The following is a 19960-nucleotide window of genomic DNA, read 5'->3' on the forward strand; positions in this document are numbered from 1 at the left end:
GAAACCTTTACCTTTACTTATAGGAAAATGGGCAGAGTAGACAGATATGGCAGAAGGTTGGCTTCCTTTAAATCATGTGATAGGGAACAAGGTATAAGCCCCTTATTTCTTTTGCTGACTGCCATCAGGTTTGGAAAAGGGTATCAGAAATATTTGTATTGGTCAATTCTCCATGGTAGCAATTGAATTGCAAGGGGGGTTGTCCTCCATTTTCAAAGAAGGCAATCGGAGCTCATCGCCTGAGAGAATTTGACCTTGCACAGTGTAGGGAGCTTTGAAGTTTCTTATGTTTTGAAAGAATATCTCCATTTTTCCTTTTTTGCAGGTACACTGGTCTCTAAACTTGCTTGAGGCAGAAAATTGAAAGAACTATTTCATGGTTTTGTTTTATTGCACTATATTCCAGCGAACTTTGGGTTTATGTTTCTTACATGTTGCTTTGATATCCTAGGTTGAAGAGTGGTTTAATAAATAACATAGACATCCAGATCCACTCTGCCAAGGTCCAGTTCAATATCTGCACTCAAAAATATTTCATCAAACTTAATAAACTGCCTTAACTGTAGGACATGGAGGACAAGTAGCCTTCCCTGCTCCCTTACTCAAAAGATGCTTCCTATATCCAAAGGAACGCCTATGGGTAAATCAAGCCAAGGAGTTCACAATGATGAATTAGTATTGACATCACCTGCTATGCTCATCTGACTGTAGCAAGTAGTCATCAAATTACTATTTGTATAGCATATAAAACAGAAGTCAATTCTACTTTTAAAAAGAAAATGAAGCTGTGCATTACAATGCAAGGTAGTCAGGAAGAATGCCTTCTTATTCTGCCCAGTGGTTTATGATCTCAGAATTAATGATGATGATTAGGAGGCTGTTTTTTAAAGGCACGATTATTAAAATGTTTGTGCACAAGTTCTTAAGAATGCATCTGAAATCCTGGCAGTCATCACTGTATGAAATGAAAAGGAATCAAATACATCCATTTTTTTTTCCTTTTAAAATTGAGTAATATCAGTTCTGTGTTGTTTTTGTTTCATTTAAACTAGGAGGTGATTTATTGACTTCCTCTTTAAATCCTTTCCTTGAATTAGGCAGCTTGGGAGCTGCTGCTGTAGGGTATTTTATTTATTCTGTTTTGTTTCATTTTTTTGTCTGATTGACAATTCACAGGTGCTCTAGCTTTTGTTAAAGAAGAATGGTTTTCTTTATGAGAAAGCATTTTAAGGCTCCAGTCTTGAAAGCTATAGTAATTTGAGACATTTTAATAAAACTCATCTCCCATCAATTTTGTGGAAATTAAGTAACACACCATGAATAAACCAGGTTTGGTTTCGTGGTTAAGGCTCCAGGCTAGGAGACTGTGAGTTCTAGTCCTGCCTAATGTCAGGCTCAGGCAACAAGCTGGTCAGTCAATTCCTGTTGCAACCACCAGATCAACATTCAGTTGATCTGAAAAAGCAGACCCTGCACCCGCGGGAAAAATGCTAGGAAGAGAAAAAAAAAACATGAATAAACCAAGTATGTTTTCTATATATCACAACTGCAAAACTGTTGTAGTAGGGCCCCCTTCCTTGTATAAAATCCTAGCGTCTATTGTTTTGCAAAAGTATAAAGAAACAGTAGGATTAATAAGACCAATTTAAAAAAAAACAGGTGGACATGTTTTTGGGCTATTGAAAATTGTATGCAAGTACTGCCACGCTGGGTTTGATCAGGGATTCAGTCATAGGATCCTATTATGTATACTTAGTTATGAGAGTTCTCCTTCAGGTTCTTCTGGTGATTTAAAATCCAAACTTTGCAGAGGTTCATACAAGTATTTGCTCAAGAGACATGGCTGGAATAATAACCCAAACGCTCTTTGGCACATTCATTTTTCTTGTGAATGGTTTTGCTCATACTGTTTTATATAGTTACTATGGGAGAGGTAAACTCTGATTTAACTGTCCTTTATATGTAACTTAAAAATTGGAAGTTGTACCAAGTACAGTTGTTAAAGTAAGGCCAAAGGTAGTTAAATGTGTATTTTACTGTGATAATAAAAAACTAAATTTCTTTCTTTCACTTAATGCATAAAATAAAAAAAATACATTGCTTCTTTGCTTTTCCTCCCCTTTTTAAACAGGTCTTAGCTGGACATTGGTAAGTGTACTTAGGTTTTTAACGAAAATAATTATGATAATTCCTATATTATGTTTTCTTCGTTTTGTTTTCAGCTGATGAAAATACGGAGATTAAAAACCTTGCTGCGATTCAGCAGCTTGGCCTTAAAACGACAATCAGGTAACTTTCACTGCAATATTTCATTTGAATATTTAGAATAGGCTTGGCTTTCCTTGTTATTATTTCCATCCGTTGATGTGAAAAAGCATGGCAGTGAACTATAATTTATTTATTTATTTATCAATCAAATGTATTCACCACCCATCTCACTCAGAGAGCAACTCTGGGCGGTTATATAAATGCTTTTATCATAAGAGCAGAACCCTACACCTCCGATAAATCTGCAAATTAGTGTTCCTTGAGTGAATATTGAGTTAAACATGGTATAATAAAACAGCACCATACTAAAGCAAATCTTTAATCAAATATTAATATGTACACTGTATTATGATTAATGAATGTGAATAGTTAATGTATAGAGTTGAATATAGCATCATACTTAAATTTGCTGCAAAGGAAATCAGAAGCTTGTTTCTATTTCTTTTCATTCTTCCTTTCTGCCCCTCCCTCTCTCCCTATTAGTTTCTGTTAGTTTTTAAGTCCTCTTTAAAACTTTTAATAACATTTATATACAAAGTTGAATATAATAAAATAATATTCCAGTATTTTTCCAGGGAGGATCTGTAGATAAACATTGAATGTTGACAATGTTTGGTGCCAATATTGGGGCTGTAAAAGCATTCAGTAGGGACACCTAGCAAAGCACATTGGCACAAAGAACCCCTCACTGAAGCATGAAAGTACCTGTATCCTTTGGAAAATGCACACAGCTGCTTCAAAGGCTGGCTCCAGTTGTTTGCATTTGTATATATGAAGAGCCCTTCCATTGGGGCTGCCTGCAAGGCAACCCTGCATGCATATACAGGTACAGGCAGCCGTTGAAGCAGCTCTTCAAGACTTCCAGGTAACAGAAGTACTTTTAAGGAGGGATTCATGATTCGTGCCAATGTTCTTTAATATGATTTTCCCCTTTGGGATGCTTTGCATAGCCCCAGCCAATATCATTTTTTCTTGTAATTAGGAACAAGACATAAAATATGGGCTTTTTCCTTATTTTTAAATAAAACATATGTTAAAAGGAATATAAGGAAGAACGAGAAAGATAAATGAGTGAAGCAGCATGGTGTAGTGGTTAAGGTGTTTGTCTTGACTAGGGAGACAACCCTAAGCCACAGAAGAACGGTGAGTGACTTTGGGCCAGTCACTCTCTCTCAGCCCAATTTCCCTCATAAAGTTGCTGTTAGGGGGGAAATGGCTAACTAAATCAATAACTTGCCAAGATGGAATTGGGAGACTCCATACAACACAACACAACCCTCCTTAAAGAGAAGTACAAAAATATGTTCATATTTAATAGTTCTACCAAACTGAGACCCGTATTTGAATAAATCATTCCTTAACTGAAGGGTTCTTCAAGATTCTTTGTGCCTCTGACAAGCTCTGAGCACCTGGGTACCAGGCCAGCCTTACTATCCCTGCCATCTCTCACACACTCAGCTTTCCATCCCCCTTGCCCCTGTTCTTACAAGTGGGGGAGGAACAACACTATTATGCAGCCTTCAACCAGCCAGCTCCCGCTCCTAGACTCTTACCCCTTCCAATACCTTGCCCCCAAACCAGCTAACACTCCACTCCCTAGTCCAGATACAGCCCTCCAAGTCCTTTGAGACACAAGCAGAATGAATGAGGGCTGCTGAAAGCTGCCAATGGAACAGGCACAGCAAGCCAGTTGTGAGAAAAAAAGTCTGTTCCAGATACGGGACGTCTTAATGGTCCAGAATGTGCTGTTTTGTCCCAGTATGTGCTGATCTAGCTATTTTAGCAGTGGTTCCTAAGATTCTTGGAATTAATCTGGACATGTTTGGAAGAAATTTACCAACTATTTATTCTCAGTGGCCAGATCAGTGTGCTCCTGGAGAAAACAGGAACCTTAGAAACATTGAAACACTGAATGGCTGGAGCACAGTTTTTCGTATCTGAGCTATGGATGGATTTGCTGTGGTTTGATCCAGTGCACCACAACACTCTGAATTAGGCATAAGGACTTTTGGGGAATATGATTTCTCTTAGTGAAAAGGCAACGTCCAAACTGAAGATTATAATAGGTGGGTTGTTGTAATGTTTATGATGGTGAGTCAATAATTTTATCAAGTGCTTTGATCTTGTCATAAAGAAATGTGACAATAACAAATTTATTTATTTATTTATCATATTTATATGGCCGCCCATCTCACAAATTGTGACTCTGGGAGGGTGTATAATAAAAAAGACCATAAAATGACAATATTAAAAAAATCTACAATTAAAACATTAATATTATTGTTAAAAAGCTGTTAGAAACCTAGGAGAGAACATTACGTCTTTTGAAAACAGTGAGCAGTGAAAATAATGTATTTCTCAGTGAGAAAATATGCAAGCTAGGATGTAGGAAACTAATTCCAGAAGAATGTTAGACCTGCCCCCAAAGCCACAGAGCAAATTCCTTTTAATCTATGAATACAGCAGTAGTTATAGAGACCATGATTCACATGCTCAGAAAAGTAAGCCCACACAACCACTGGGCTATTTGAAACCTTTATAAGGAGCCTTAGGTAGTTCTGTGAGTCCAGACTTTTGGATTGTAGATAAGATTATGCAACAGAATTACTTTTTAATTCACTATTTAAAGCCTTTTAACCTTATTCTTTATCCCAAATAACTCCAAATATGGCTTAGGAAGATGACAGGTCTGAGACCTTGAAATCTCACAAAAAAGATTATATGGGAAGGGAGGAGAGGGGTTAAAAATGAAGATCAGGCACTTATATGTCAGTTCATCTTACAATCTCTTTGGAAAAATGCTTCAAATAGCCTAATAGATTGGTTGCTGGAATAGATGGAAGGTAGAGGTGATGGGATAGCCCTATTCCTCCGTTTGGCAACCTGCTGGAATGATTGGTAGCTCTTGGGTCTTCATGCTTAGCATTGACTGTTCTGAAAAAGATCCAAGAGATCTTGCCAAGACTGAGTTATTATAAGCATAATATGGATGGTTTCTTCTTTTAAGACAACCTGCCTGTGGTCAATAAATGTCATGACATTAATATGTGATATGTTTCCTTCATTTTAAAAAAAAATAATTAAAAAGTATTTTGCTTCTACTTAAAAGTTTATTTCTTTTAAAGCTATGGTAAGCATTTGAATCTGCTGAAGGAGAATGCAGAAAATGATCTATTTCAAGTACTAATACACTGTGAGAAATATTTGAAACAACAGGAGGTACTTTTAAGGACATCATTACGTATCCTTTTGCTGTAATAAGCTAGAGTTCACCAAGTGTTTCATCGGTATAATTGTCAAAATAATTATTGATTTGTTGTCTTGTATTTTAAGACAGCTGGTTATAGTAAATGAAAATAGACGATTGATTGATTATGTGCCATCAAGTCATTTTCAGCTCTTAGTGACCATGTAGATAGATTTTTTCCATGAAAAAACAGACCTACTTCTTATGAAATATATTCATGCTGGGAGGGTGGGTTGTACAATCATATTGTCATTTGATCCAAGTTTCTGCTACTATCCAGAACCTTTAATTTTTACAATATTTTTTCACCCATTCTTCTGTAAAAAATTGATGTGAATGTATGTTTAAGATTTGTGTTCTTTATTGGAAAGAATGGGGTGCCACATACATTATAAGATATAGGGGATCATAGTTTGATTTGAGTTCTACAATGAAGTTTACCGCTGTAGGGGTATATGGACAATGAAAAAAGTGTTTTCTTTTGAGTTTAGGATAAAGCAGCCTTGATGTTCTACTGTGTTTCTTTTGAAAGAATAAAACTTGAAATGTCTCAAGTGTTTCAGGTTCCAAATGTACCATTACTTGAAGCATTTCAGATACACCAGACTTTCAAGTTTCAAATCTACCATCGGGAACAATGGAAATGGAAATAAGCCACCTGGTTCTTGATGTTTTATTGGAGGGGGGAAAGGAGGAGTGGAAGTCCACGCTGGCTGCTGGCTGCCCCCCATCTACAGAAAAACTGGTCAAAGAATGTATATTTGAAACAAAATGAAAATATTTTTAAGATTCCTGTATAAGCAGTACTTTACAGCATGCTTTTTAATCACCTGCCAACACAAAGAGCCACAGAAACCCCCAAAAGAAGAGCATGTGGCACTGAATCAAGTCTGTGGACAGCAACAACAGCAAACATTTTGGCTTGAAGCTTCTTTCCTTAAATGTGCAAGCACAGTGCATGCTTCCACATTTGACAAGCGGATAGCAAGATTCAATAAACAGAGTGCATTATAGTTAGCAGGTAAACTAAAGCAACATCATTTTTGCCTTTTACAGCTTACAGCCCGAAAATCTCATCAGCGTTACTAGCAGTGCTTATATAATACACACAGAGCATTTCACAAAATTTAACAGCAAACACAACATAAACAATGTTGTTTAACTTTTGCTATGGCAAATAATTACTTTATTATAGTAAAATTACTAAAAACCGACTTCATCACATTTGATGTTTGAGCTCAGACATTCAAACTCATCTCTAATCAGTGATTGGGATCGGTAATAGGGACCCAGCAGCAGCCTCAGCATGTGCCTAAGTAAATGTTACTTGTTTGTCCTTACCTCGTTACCTACCATAGTGTCAGGTAATAGGAACAGAGTCAGAATTAATTTCTGCTACGTTACTAGCTATTCTAGGGGGTGGAGGGATTAAAAATAAAAAAATCACTACTACTAAAATGACACTGTTGGAACACTTGAAATTATGTTGTTCAAAATGGCCTTCTTTTGACTTGGAACAAAACTAGGGTTTTGTTGTTGCTGCTGAAGATGCGATAAAGCTCTTTGAAAATTCAGACCAAGGGGTTCCAGCTCTGAAAAAGCCATTTTTTTTCTTTTTTGCAATCTATATTTTGTCATGTTCCCCAATTTTCTACAATGAAAAACACAAAAAGATTGGGGTTCCTTAATTATTCCTACAGGTAGTCAGCCTGGTGGATACGCATGCTATGACTGGCTTGTATCTTCTGTGTTTCTAATAATGATGGGAGATCGAGAGAAGACATTAACATTTCTCCACCAGTTCTCCTATCTTCTTGTTTCCGCCTTCCTTTGGGTACCACGGCTGCATAATTCTGTAAGATCTCAAAAGAGACTTTGACAACTTGCTTTGCACATTTTCAGTGAATGTTTATTAATTTAGCCTTTTTAAAAAGGCACTCACTTAAGGACTTTCTTATTGGATCTGTGAAAACTTCCTACTTGAAAAAAGTTTAGTCAGCTCAGCTTTCTAGTAGGAGGGAAAAATAGACTGACACCAATTGTAGTGTTACTGAATTTTAAAATGAGAAGTAAAATACACTTTATTAGCAGTGTTAAATTCTCTGTAGGCAGAGAGAACTATTCAGTGCTCTTTTCTTACTATTGCTCTGTATAGGCTCATTATTTAGATTATCATTTTCTGTTTTATTATACCAAAACTAGACACTGTTCCTGATAGTAGCAAAGCTGGGCAGGGACAAAAATACTTAAATCAGAATCAGTAGTCAGTGTCTCATCCTTATTATCTTAGCATTTGAAATAGTAACATTTCTTAAATGAGTTTCATTGAACAAAATATGTGATGTTTCAAATTTTATCGTGTACTTTGCCCCAACTTGGAAAATTAAGGACATTCTTCAGTATCCCCAGGTTTCAACATACTCAGAATGCAAAAAGGAAAGGAAGAAATCTAGCACAACTTGAGACCTTGCCTTTATGTAACCTGTGAGAAATAATGAAGATTCCCCCACCCCCACAAAATACATAAAAGGCATCTTCTTCTGCCCTGTGTCTCTTGATGGCAGGTCGTCTAGAAATGTCCTACTGTATAGTAGGATTGGTCTGCCCAGGTTCTTCCCCATTTGTGATGGCTTAGCATTTTAAAAAAGCAAGATCCTGAGCCAAGGAAAGATTTCTGGTGTATAAACAGAAAAATTGTATTATCTAAGCTCTTTGGGACAGCCTCCCACCTGAGAGCTGAGGGATCTCTACCCTTTTAGCCTTCCAGAGGGCTTTGAAGACCTGGCTCTTCCCCCAAGCACTGGGCTAGGAGGGGGTTGAGTTGCAGGGATGATTGGTCTGGCACCTGGGGGAAGGGTACCTTTGTTTTTAACTATGTTTTTAATGGATTGTTGTAAGCTCCCTAGAGTCATCATACGAGATAGGTGGCCATATAAGTACTGTAAATAGATAGAGAGACAGACAGACAGACAGACAAAATTTTGCTTGCTGCACTGGCACTACACAGTAAAGTTTTGTGGAGAACTATGGTGAGGTCTTCTTTATAAACACCATTATTTAACATTTTAATATAAATTATATGCATTTAATAAATGAACTCAGTACAAACTAGGCCAGGAGGCATAGTCATGGAAATAGCTCCTCTAATTGTTTTTGTTATTTAAAGAAAGACATATGGATTTGCTTAAAGCCATGATGCTGAGCAAGATTTTATTCTGCCATCACCAACCCATACAATAGGGACATTTTTTAAATTCAGCTACTTAAAGTTGCTTTCAGTTAAAGAAGTGGGGAGAGAAATAGATACCATCCATTCCATTTTCATCTCTAGGATTTAACTCTAGAAACCATCTCAGGGCAGGCTGTGCTACTGTACCATATGCCTGATCCAAGTCAAGCAGGCATGGTGAGGCCTGCTTTTAAACGAATGGGATAATGGTAAGGCAATTATGGATTTCCCATTGTACAACTCATTTCAACCTTAGATTTTTTTTTTTAACTTTAACAGACGTAAAATATCAAACACCTACATAAGACTGTTGCAGATATTTAAAGGTGACAAAGCACTTCAGTTTTCTTAATGCTGAAGAAGCCTTGGCTCAGGATCTTGCTTTTTTAAAATGCTAAGCCATCACAAATGGGGAAGAACCTGGGCAGACCAATCCTACTATACAGTAGGACATTTCTAGAAGACCTGCCATCAAGAGACACAGGGCAGAAGAAGATGCCTTTTATGTATTTTGTGGGGGTGGGGGAATCTTCATTATTTCTCACAGATTACATAAAGGCAAGGTCTCAAGTTGTGCTAGATTTCTTCCTTTCCTTTTTTGCATTCTGAGTATGTTGAAACCTGGGGATACTGAAGAATGTCCTTAATTTTCCAAGTTGGGGCAAAGTACATGATAAAATTTGAAACATCATAGAGTGGAAGCCTCTACTTCAGTGCCATTATTAGCATTTTTCAAGCTGAAATTTCTGAAATCTACCTTAATAAACAGCTACATTTATGCAAGTTAAAGGCACGCATCTTGGCCAATGTAGAAATAAAAATAACCAGAGATATCATCAAACCATTTGTGCATTGACCTTGGCAAATCGAAATGCTAATCTTAGATAGATTCTTAAGGTACAGCTATATTGTCTGGGATTCCAGATTTTTTAACACTGAAGAAGCCCAGATTTGATGGGCAATCCTATGCCAGCCCAGGCATTATTTTAATGTAACATCTATTTCTTATGCAGTCGGTGGGACAATCTTGCCATGCAAGAGGATTCTTTTCCCAGATATAGTAAGAAAATTTCTTACTATATGTTTTCTTACTATGTTTTCTGTTGTTCTCTTTATGGAACCAAGCCAGAAAGTCCCAGTCCTGAAAGCCTTCTCTTCATTTTATAATTTGCTTTCAGGTTCATAAAACAATGAAGTGATATAGTGAATAGGTCTAAGATTTAGGATAATACTGTAAGAAGAAGCATGGTCACGGCTGAAAGATGCTACTTATCAGCGTTATAGGCTCTGTACAGTAGGTTGATGTCACAATTGGAAACAGCACACTAGATAGAAATAGAAAGGAAACCAATGCATTTTCTTCAATATATTGAAGAAATATATTGTGCTTATGCTGGGCCTCCCCAGCCACTCACGCCTCCTCTCCCTCCCAGGGCAGCCACTTACCTGCCTTGCGACTTCCTGCCGGCTTCCCCACTGAATTTGGTTGTTGGAAGCCGGCAGGACGTTGAGAGGAGGTGCTCACTTAATGACCCATGATCCCTGCTTAAAGATGGCAACAGGGACTGCAGGGATTGCTGTCGCTAAGCAATGCAGTCATGTGACATCATGCTTTATGACCATATCGTTTAGTGATGGAAATTCTGGTCCCAATTGCTGTCATAACTCAAGGATTACCTGTAGTTGTGTTAATACTACTCATTCCAATTATCAGTAAACACTGTAAAGTCAGTCCAAAGTATGGAGTATGCCAGTGTATCTGTAGAGTTTTCAGCAAAAGCCAGTTTGTCCATCCATTGCACTTTTAGTGACAGCGGTCACTTTCTCCAAGTGACAGTTGGTGTTAGCAAGTGACATCAGGATACCATCTGGGTAGCCTCCTCCTGGGAATTCCAAAGGTGTGTGTCAGAACTCAGGTTCTAGTAAGGTCCCAGACCTTAACATAAAGCAGGTCTTGATTTATATGAAGCTCTGCAAGTAAAAATTGTAGAGCTCATCTGCAACCTTGCAAGGAATTCAGGGGCACGCATCTTGGAACTGGCAATACATTTGCCAAGGGCAGGAAAATGGCCCAGTCTGGTTCCACTCTGGCCTTGAGAAGGGCTAGGGATGTGCTTCTTCATTTCCTCTCTACAAGAGGGAAGGAGATGAGATGCATTCCCACTGCTTCCTCCATCTATATTCTCCCCTGTCTGACAGCTCATGCTCTGTGATCATCAGGAGACTACAGAGGGAATCGGGAGAAAAGAAAATTAAGTTCTCAGCTGATATATGCACGTTTGCTTCAATTTCTTTTTCTGACACATCATTATAACGGCTTCAAGGCTTAATTGCATATAGTATGCAAGACAGACCTAATGCCTTTGCTTATCTGAATTTGGAGTAGAAAACAGCATGGAGTGTTTTACCTTTTCCCTGCCAAAAAGCTCATTCAAAACAACTCCCTTTGTTTTCCCTCTGGCAAGAGGTGGTGGTTTTGCATATTCATGCAACCTCTTACTACCTCTGTAGTAAATGAAAGTATTCCTTTACTGCAAAGTAAATTGAAAATCAAATGAAGGAAAGAATGCTCATGAACTAGTATCAATAATAATTAAAAGCTGGAAAATGTTGCTAACATTTCTCATGTATTGTGCTAGAGTTTTCTGTTTTCCTGGACCCCAAATTATTCTTTCTCCTTTTGCATTCTCCAAGGACTGGCCATTCCATAGAGCAATGGTCACAAGCTGTTCCAAACACTGTGTAATAAGGAACCATTTTGTCTTCTGTTTTTTTCCAATGGTTAGATTCACCTGCCTGTAGACACAGCAGGGTCTGGCATCCATCCAGTCTACTTTTGCAGTGCTCACTATGTTGAGATGTTGCTGAAGGCTGAGTTGCCACTTGTTTCTTCTGCTTTCCATATGTCTGGATTTACATCATCACAGGTAATAAATAAAAATAGCCAGAGGGACTATCTTGGCTGTACCAGTGAAAAAGTCCATTGCCTAACTGTAGCCAAAGCAACAACCTTTTCAGTAGTGTGATCCAATACGAGGCTACTCACTGAGTTCAAAGGAGCTTACTCTCTTTTTTTAATAGTAATTTCATTAAAAGTTACACTTACAATGATAAAAAACTAATACAAACTAAAAAAAAATAAAAGAATAAAAAGCAAAATAGAAGGTGCAGAAAAAAAAAGAAAAGAGGAAAAATAGGAAAGAAAGAATAAGAATATAGTAAAGAAAAGAAATATAAATATATAAAGAAATGACTTCCCCCTTCATCACAAGTATAAACAATTTTAGTAACTTATCCCCTTCTTTTAAAATACAATGAATGATCTTTTTTTCTCATATCCTATCTCTTATCTATAAACAAATCCTTAAAACCTTGTTTCAGTCCTGATCAGCAAAAGTCCATTAAGGGTTACCAGAGATAACAACATATCTATTTTAACCTTGATCCAATAAACCAACTTTGTATTCCTTCCTTTTACTTCTAACAATCTTGATCTTTAGTCCCTTCATATAATGTCCTAGAACTTGATTTATTTTCATTTTTTCTTTGTCACTTCTCACAGCATTCTTCAAAGCTTTAACAAGCCTCTTTTGTAAATCCAGTATAGAAAAATTATCCAGGTCACTCTCTTGGTTTGTTATTTATATATCCCTTTTAATTATTAAGACATCAACCAGTTTCTTTTGTATATCCAGTGTAGCATCTGTTTCCATATCTTTCTTGTAGACTGTCATTTTTAAATCCACTTTCAGATCAGTTTCAATCTTATCCGGTAAAATTTGTTCCTCTTCCATAATGTCTTTTAAATACAGTCATCTATAGAGGCAACTTCTGGCTCCATTGTTCAAAAATATCCTTCAATATGTCCAATGTTAAAATATTTTGCTCCATTCTGTATTAGTAAGTCAAATTTAAGTGTTCTTCTCCTATTTGAAATGTGTTCTTTAGTTTTTTCTAGTTCTCTGTAGGGTCCAATCTTCAAAATCCAATTCTATCATTTAAAAAAAAAAAAAAGAATTTAAAACAAAAGCATTTTCCCATGGAAAGGATTCTTATAAGTAATTCCAAATTCTTATTTCAAATCCATCTGGACCCTTAGTCCATTTGTAACTTTCCAAAATCAAAGTTCTAATCACCCTTTTGCTGTTTATTCTAAAAGAAAAAAAAATTAAGTCCTTAAACTTGTATTTCAAAATTCTTTCACTAAGGATTGAAGGAAACTCAGCTGGTGCAGTAAAACCTGTCGATCCAAAGGTTCCTAATAGCTGAAAAGTAGTTAACTAGCAATTTCCAAAAGTGATTAGAAAAGGAAGTATGTGAACCCAGTGTCCTTTTGAAGGCACCAACTCTGGTTTGAGCAAGATGGCTATTCCTGTCTTTCGGTCTCCTTGCAAGGAGCAACTGTCTGGTGCCTTCATGGGCGATCTCAAATCCTCTCCATGTCCAGAGAGGAATTGCGAAGAACTGGTCTGTTTTTAGCAGAGCTATCTTCAGTTCATCATTTCTTCCCCGGAATCCCAAAGGAGCTTACTCTCAAGTGAGTGAGTGTAGGATTGTAGAGCTAAAATCACTTCATACCTGTGGTTGTGGGAGAACCTAAGCTGGAAATTGTAAAGAAAAGAACAGTTATAGAATAATTTGTCAAATTCTTAAATATACATCAGTGTTCACAGCTTACTGTATAAATTAAATTTATTGCTGGTGAGTAATCAGCAGGGAAATCCTACAGCGCACCTTCTGAAATTGCATTCCTTTGCCTGCTTGAAAATTAAACATGTATTATAGCTGGGTTTTCTTTTTAATGTTTTGCTATTACAAAGCAGCAGGCAGAATTGATCTGCTTTCAGATCCAATCTCCCTCCCCCTGCATCCTTCTGATATATCCATCTGCTCCCTGCCGCCCCCCACCATTGTCTTGGAGAGTGTATCCCATGAACTCACTGTACTATTTATGTACAGAGTGATTAGTTACACTGAGGTACAAACATATGCATGCTTAAAGAAGTTAATTGCTGTCCAAAATTTAACTGTATCATACAATATTAGGATCCTTGACAACAAATATATTTGTTGCAGTGTCATTTATTCTTATGTTTCTTTTCTGGTAAACCATGCTTAAATTAACTCAAAATTTACTTGAAAGTTTCTTTCTGCAATCAAAAGTATTACTTTTGACTGCAAATATTTGGGGCTGATTGACCAAGGATTAATAGTTAAATGAATGAACAAGAGTTTAAATATGGAAGGGAACAATTATTAAAATTGCTTTTTTGAGATCAGGTTATAGCAGCTGCTTGTCAGATTTATTGAAAAAGTACAGAACTCTTTTCCACCGAAACACATATTAAACTGATACAAATGCTATTATAAGACTCCTCACAAATAACTTCTGTGTGATGTGGCAATTTTTCTTTCAAACTTTAAAAGGATAGTAATTGGTTTTTATGCTAAGATGGAGACATACTGTACTTAGGGCTGTGTTTGACAGAAGGGAAGGATACCATAGACCAGCAAGGAGAAACTGATGATGAAATGCCCTTGTCCAAAATTAGCCTTGCCTCTCCCCAACTCAGTGGCATAGGAGTCTGTGTGGACAAGAATATATGCAAATCAGAGAAAGTGTGCTTCCTACCTCTCTGAACATTATAGGATGGTTATTATAGGGTGCTGTGCTTTCTCCTTCAGCAGTGGGACAGCATAGATTCTACCTGAGCCTTTACTCCTGCTTTCTCATCTGCCTTCCTTCAAAACTGTCTCTTAGTCCAGGTCCAGCATGGTCCCTACCTTCAATCAATACTAAGGCTTTTCTGATTGAGATAGATGGACAGACAGACAGAGACATTTTATTTCTTCATTTTATATAGCCATATACTGATTTTTTTCATCAATAAAAGAATGTTATTTCTTTGGTTTATATTCCTTATGCCTTATTCTCTCTCTTACCTCTAGGAAAATGGGGGAGGAGGGCAGCCTACCACTGAGGGTGAGGAAACTGCTGGTGGTGATATGGCCAGTAGGAAAAAGCTATTTCTTTTAGAAAGAACCTGTACTTGGCTAGAAAAGAGTTAAAATACTTTGTCACTAGAAATGGCTTAGAACAATCCACATGTGGGATGCCTACATAAGACTTAAAGACTCTTAAAAGAAAAGTAGATTACTGAATGGGTCAGAAATGTTCAACCTGTTCTATCATAAAGTACAGTGGTGATGATGATGATGATGACGATGGTTTTTAATGGTTTTTATTATTGTTGTTATAGATCTGTCAGCAGTGGCTAACACAGTGTTTCTGGAATTACATGGACTGGAGAGAGATTTGTCATTACATTGCCATTTGTATTTTCCTTGGCCCAGATTACCAGATATATATGTGTATATCTGTGTTCAAACATCTACAGCAAGAAATCCTTCAGCATACGCAGGCTCAGGACCTTCAAGTTTTTCTTAAAGTAATTACTTTTTTTATATTTTTGCATGACTTTTTGGAGGCTGGTGTCCATACATGGTCGGGGGCAGTGACAAAAATTGGATGAGTTGAGGTTACCCAATTTTTTTTCCTGGGGTTTGCTCAGGAGATTAGGGGAAGCACTTTTTAAAATCCTATTTAGGATTTACCCTACAAATGCTTCTCTTTTTCTTCCTTAAAACTGGGAAACTGTTGTCTGATTGCTGTCTTTGGCAATCAGGCTAGAGGGGGACTTCAAAAGGCCTGGGAAAAACAGGCTGCCCAATTCTCTCTTTGTGGTTTACAACACTTTGAAATGAGTCATTTGGAGACATCAAAAGCAAATGTTTTATAATGGTATTTTCAGCCTGTTAATTTTTACTTACGTAGTAGCTATATGCTTTACAGCAAAAAGTGTATACGATACATCATATGGCACAGATTCCTGTTCATTTATTCTACTAGGAATGAGCTATAGATCCAAAAGCCAAATGCTGTGACTTTGACAGGCACTGAATAAATGATCTCCTTGTGGAATTTCCAGAAGAGTTTGGCAGACCTCCGTTAGAAATAAAACATTGTGTTAGATCAGTCTTTGAAATTCTGATCCAGCAAGGCGGCTTTTAATGTTCCTAGTACATTTAAACTGCATCAACTATGCAGATAGAGGGTGTGGCACATTACTCTATAGAACTGATCGAATTTTTGTTAACTTTTTTGTAAGGAGTTCAACAGCTTGTAGTTCCATCGTGTGTGTGTGTGTTTACTGAAGAAACAAAATCATAGGTCAAAAACTTTTTTAAAAATTACAGGGTTAAAAATAAAAATCAGGGAAAAAATCAGGAAGATTTTAAAAAATGGGAGACTGTATTTTTATTTTTACTGAGCATGTGTGTCTGTATCCATACAAACACCATGTTCTTATGGAGAAATATCAACATTAAAGATCCATATTCAGTATTTCTGCCCAGTTTGGTGAATGCAGCTAACCAGTAGGACTATCACAAGCAGCTAGGCCGGGTTGGACAGTTGGTTAGTACTCGTAGAATAAGACAACGGCAAACATCTTCCGCGGGGATGCCAAGGAATCTGTTTGGACATTGAGCATTGCTTGAGGATATCTTCACCCTTTATCCAGTATTTCTATCCAGAATGTCATTTGTACAGATGAAAGTAATGTACAGAAAAAGCATTGGGGGTTGGGGGGATGAGGTCCTGAGGAAAAAAACCTCATTTGTTCCCAGCTTTCTCTCATACAAATTCCATGGTCCATCCTGGAATGCATTTTTTCCCTTCCTGGAATGCACTTATCTAAGAATTCTACAGAAGAGAATTTCATGGAACAGGAAGTGGTTTATGGTGTTTCAGAAACCTTTTGGCCCTGAAATAGACCAGCCGGTTTTGCACAACCCTGTTTGTAGGAAGACTAGCTTTCAGATTTTTTCAGTGTTACAACAGAAGGTACCTGAAACTGGATAAAGGGATAATTTCATGGAAAACATCTGATTTAGAATGCTCAAAATGGTTCATGAATACTTTAAAAAAGTCTGGTAAAATATTTTCATCATATGAGAAATAGTGAACAGAGGAATTACCTTAGCTAAGGCCTTTTCTTGAGATCATGGCATAGGTAAGGTTTGAACAGAGTTTTCCTGTTCCATAGCTCATTCTCTTGTTTCTATATTGACTATGTCAGCTCAAGAAAGGAGTATGAAGGGAAATACTAATTTGTAGGACTACTATCTTACCAGGAGCTTTTTGAAAAATTCTAATTCAGTGCTGACCTTTTCTAAGGAAGAAGTGGACATGTCATTTTGGTGAACATTAAGTTGGGTAGTATAATATTTTTCCCCAATCTATCTTTCTTTTATTTTCTGAAAACTGGTGGGATTCATATCTGTCTTTTATCTTTTAATGGAATATAAAACTAAAATTCCAGACTTGACTTTTGTGTATGAAAAAGGAATGACTTTTGACATTCTTGATTAGCCCAATTTGATATCCAGGCGGAATAATATTTTTAAAATAAGAAATATCAAATTAATTGTTAAAGCATACTATTAAGCTGCTGTCTATCCATAACAGCCTTCTCATATGAGTGCCCAAGTATACCATTAATTTAGTATCTTTGACATTAATTTTAAAATACAGTGGCACAATTTATAGTTCTCATTATGTAGTAGGTGGCAACATATCAGAGCAACTCTCCTTATGTTAACATCTGATGACAAGCTGTTAAGATTTCATAGTTCTTAAGATACAGAGGCCAAATTATAGGTCAAAAATTTCAGAGTTCTCATTAAAACTATACTGAACACAACTGGGAGGAATGGTTTTCATATTCTATAAAAATATAAGAAACAGCATAGAATCCTGGGTTAATTGACTTGGTAAGGTTGAGGAATCAAATCCACAACATACTGATTCTAGCTGAGGCTTAATTAAAACACTCTGGATTTAGCAGGTTATGGATTACACTGTTAATAATATAATATTTGTATTAAAGTAAACAATGCTAGCTATATAGAAACAGGCTAATGCATCATTAAAATGGCTATTTAATTACCTCTACCTCTAGCTCTGTGCAACAGTTGATTGCAAATGAGCTTGTGTATCCCTATCTCAAACCACTCAGACATCTTCCAGTTTAATGGAATTCAGATGAGCGTTACAACAAAGGAACATCTGTATCTTTATTGGTTACTTTCATTATAGTCTGGTTTTGGATACAAATTTCCTATGCCTTAGTGAGGCAAATGACTCCAGACCTGTCAGATAACAGCAATATTAATTGCTTTATGATTTTAGGGGACAAAAACTTTCAGAAAGGAAAATAATCCTAATTTACCTCTCATACCACTGATTCTAATCCTTATTTGTTCCTTATTGGAAGTCTTGTACAGTTCCATTCTTTTTTTCCATCTGCCATCCATATAGGACTGAAAGGTCTAGCTTTCTCTGTTGGTACAATGTACCCAAAGAACCAAGTAAATATTAATGGGAAAAAATAAAATTAGTTACTTTTGAAAAATAGAATGCCTTAACTTAATAGCACATGCTATGTTTTTTTTCCCCCTCAGCTAATAATACTTTTCTTTTATACAATATGCAGGAAGAAGCACTCCATGGATTTCAAGTGAATGATTATGTTGAATATATGGAAAGTCTGGCTCAGACCTACAGACCAGTTCTATTAAGAGACATGAGGAATATTAGAGTGCCACACACATAGATCAAGCAGATGAGCACATCATTTCAAATTTTGGTTATGTACTTTAAGGGGACAATGATTGTTTATTTCCTTCTCCCTAAAATGCATCCATTCTAACTGTCCATGCAGCCAGATCAATAAGATTTTTCAGCTTACCATTTTCACAAGACAACATCCTCTAAATTGGATCATCTGAAAAATAATGTGTTTTTCTAGCCAGGTTTCATAGCCTGTTTACACTTGGTTTCAGAAACCAGCCCGGGATTACTTAAATGTTCTGTTTATATTTTCCAGGAAGCAGTTTCTATACTATTAAACTTTGCTTCCTATCATTTCTAAATTGTGTAAAGGTTTGATAGTAAGGAACAGTAATTTCAATGCACACTCTAAACACATAGCTTTTGCATGCCACAAAAATTATCTTGGGAGGTCAAAAAATAAAATATGTTAGTTACAGGTCCTGAGTGTCTCAGTTTGAAGTAGAATGAAAGGTTTGTTATTGGGTTTTGCTGTAAATATTTTTAAATAGTACATACTAAAGTATTTACTTGAAGTTGCAGAAGGGAGTGAATTAACACTTCAATAGAGCTGTTCATAAACTGTAGATTTTGTTCCCTTTTTTGTTGAAGCTGCATGTAAAGAAATAGGTCTTTGGGAACATACATGGATGTTGGTAATATTTTCATTTGATCTTGAGTCATGCTCTCAATAGACTTGTCGGGGTATCATTATGAATCTGTAGGTATCCATCATGGTGCACTGATGAAAAGCACAGCATGTTTGGCAGCTTACCAATAAATCCTTTGGGAGAAGGCGACATCCTTGTTTTCTCATCCTCCTCAGAATAAACAAGAAGCTTCAAAAGTGTTCTTTTCTGAAGCCTAAATCGTTTGTAAGTAGCAGTTACACAAAGCAAAGCACCAGGTGATTCCACAGGCAGTCTCAGGGCAAAGTCCGTGGCACTGTGCATATATACTTGGCTCAGATCCACTAGGTTGTCATATGAGGCCTATGGTTGGACAGAAGATTTACCTTTTGAATTCAGATTCAGAATTCCAGTGGATAACAAGGTCCAGAAAAAACAAAAGACATAGGTCTTGCTTTGCATCAGTTCCTTATCAGCAGAGGTACTATTGACCAACAGTCATTGAGCACTAGTTCTTCTGCCCTAACACATCTGGGTTTGGCAAGCAGTCTTCAATCCATTTTTTCAATGCTTTCAATTTACACAACTCTAATGACAAGAAAATGCCAGACAGCATTCAAAAATGCTGTTTTTGACACAGTTTTTCTCAACCCATCAACTTACACTGACATCTTGCAGCATAAGAGATTATTGCACAGATCCTTGGATGCTTTTTTTTTTTAATAGACTGGCTGGGGGAGGTGGTCTGTGGTGGCTAGGAACAGTGGCAGAAGTGCTGGGACTGGTGGGGTGGAGGAAGAAGCAACACTGTTTGGAACTGCTGGCTAGCCACTGAGGAAGGTCTCCACTTAGCTGCTTGGTGGTGCACCTTTCATGATGCTGCTGAAGATGATTATCCTCCATGTGTTGGTCTC

The 19960-nt window shown here is 36.9% G+C and overlaps 1 protein-coding gene across 1 annotated transcript in view; it reads left to right on the forward strand.

Moving 5' to 3' along the window:
• The window catches only part of TBC1D32 (TBC1 domain family member 32), a 100423-nt gene extending 81159 nt beyond the window's left edge, over positions 1-19264 (forward strand). Inside the window, exons 29-34 of the mRNA XM_063310583.1 lie at positions 2223-2289; positions 5394-5509; positions 7216-7370; positions 11531-11671; positions 15005-15193; positions 18302-19264. Coding sequence (XP_063166653.1) covers positions 2223-2289; positions 5394-5509; positions 7216-7370; positions 11531-11671; positions 15005-15193; positions 18302-18421 — 788 coding nt within the window. The 3' untranslated portion in view covers positions 18422-19264. The remainder of the gene's footprint in view (positions 1-2222; positions 2290-5393; positions 5510-7215; positions 7371-11530; positions 11672-15004; positions 15194-18301) is intronic.
• The last annotated feature ends 696 nt before the right edge of the window (positions 19265-19960 follow it).

Source organism: Candoia aspera, chromosome 1 (genome assembly GCF_035149785.1).
Source record: "Candoia aspera isolate rCanAsp1 chromosome 1, rCanAsp1.hap2, whole genome shotgun sequence".
Classification (NCBI taxonomy): Eukaryota; Metazoa; Chordata; class Lepidosauria; order Squamata; family Boidae; genus Candoia; species Candoia aspera.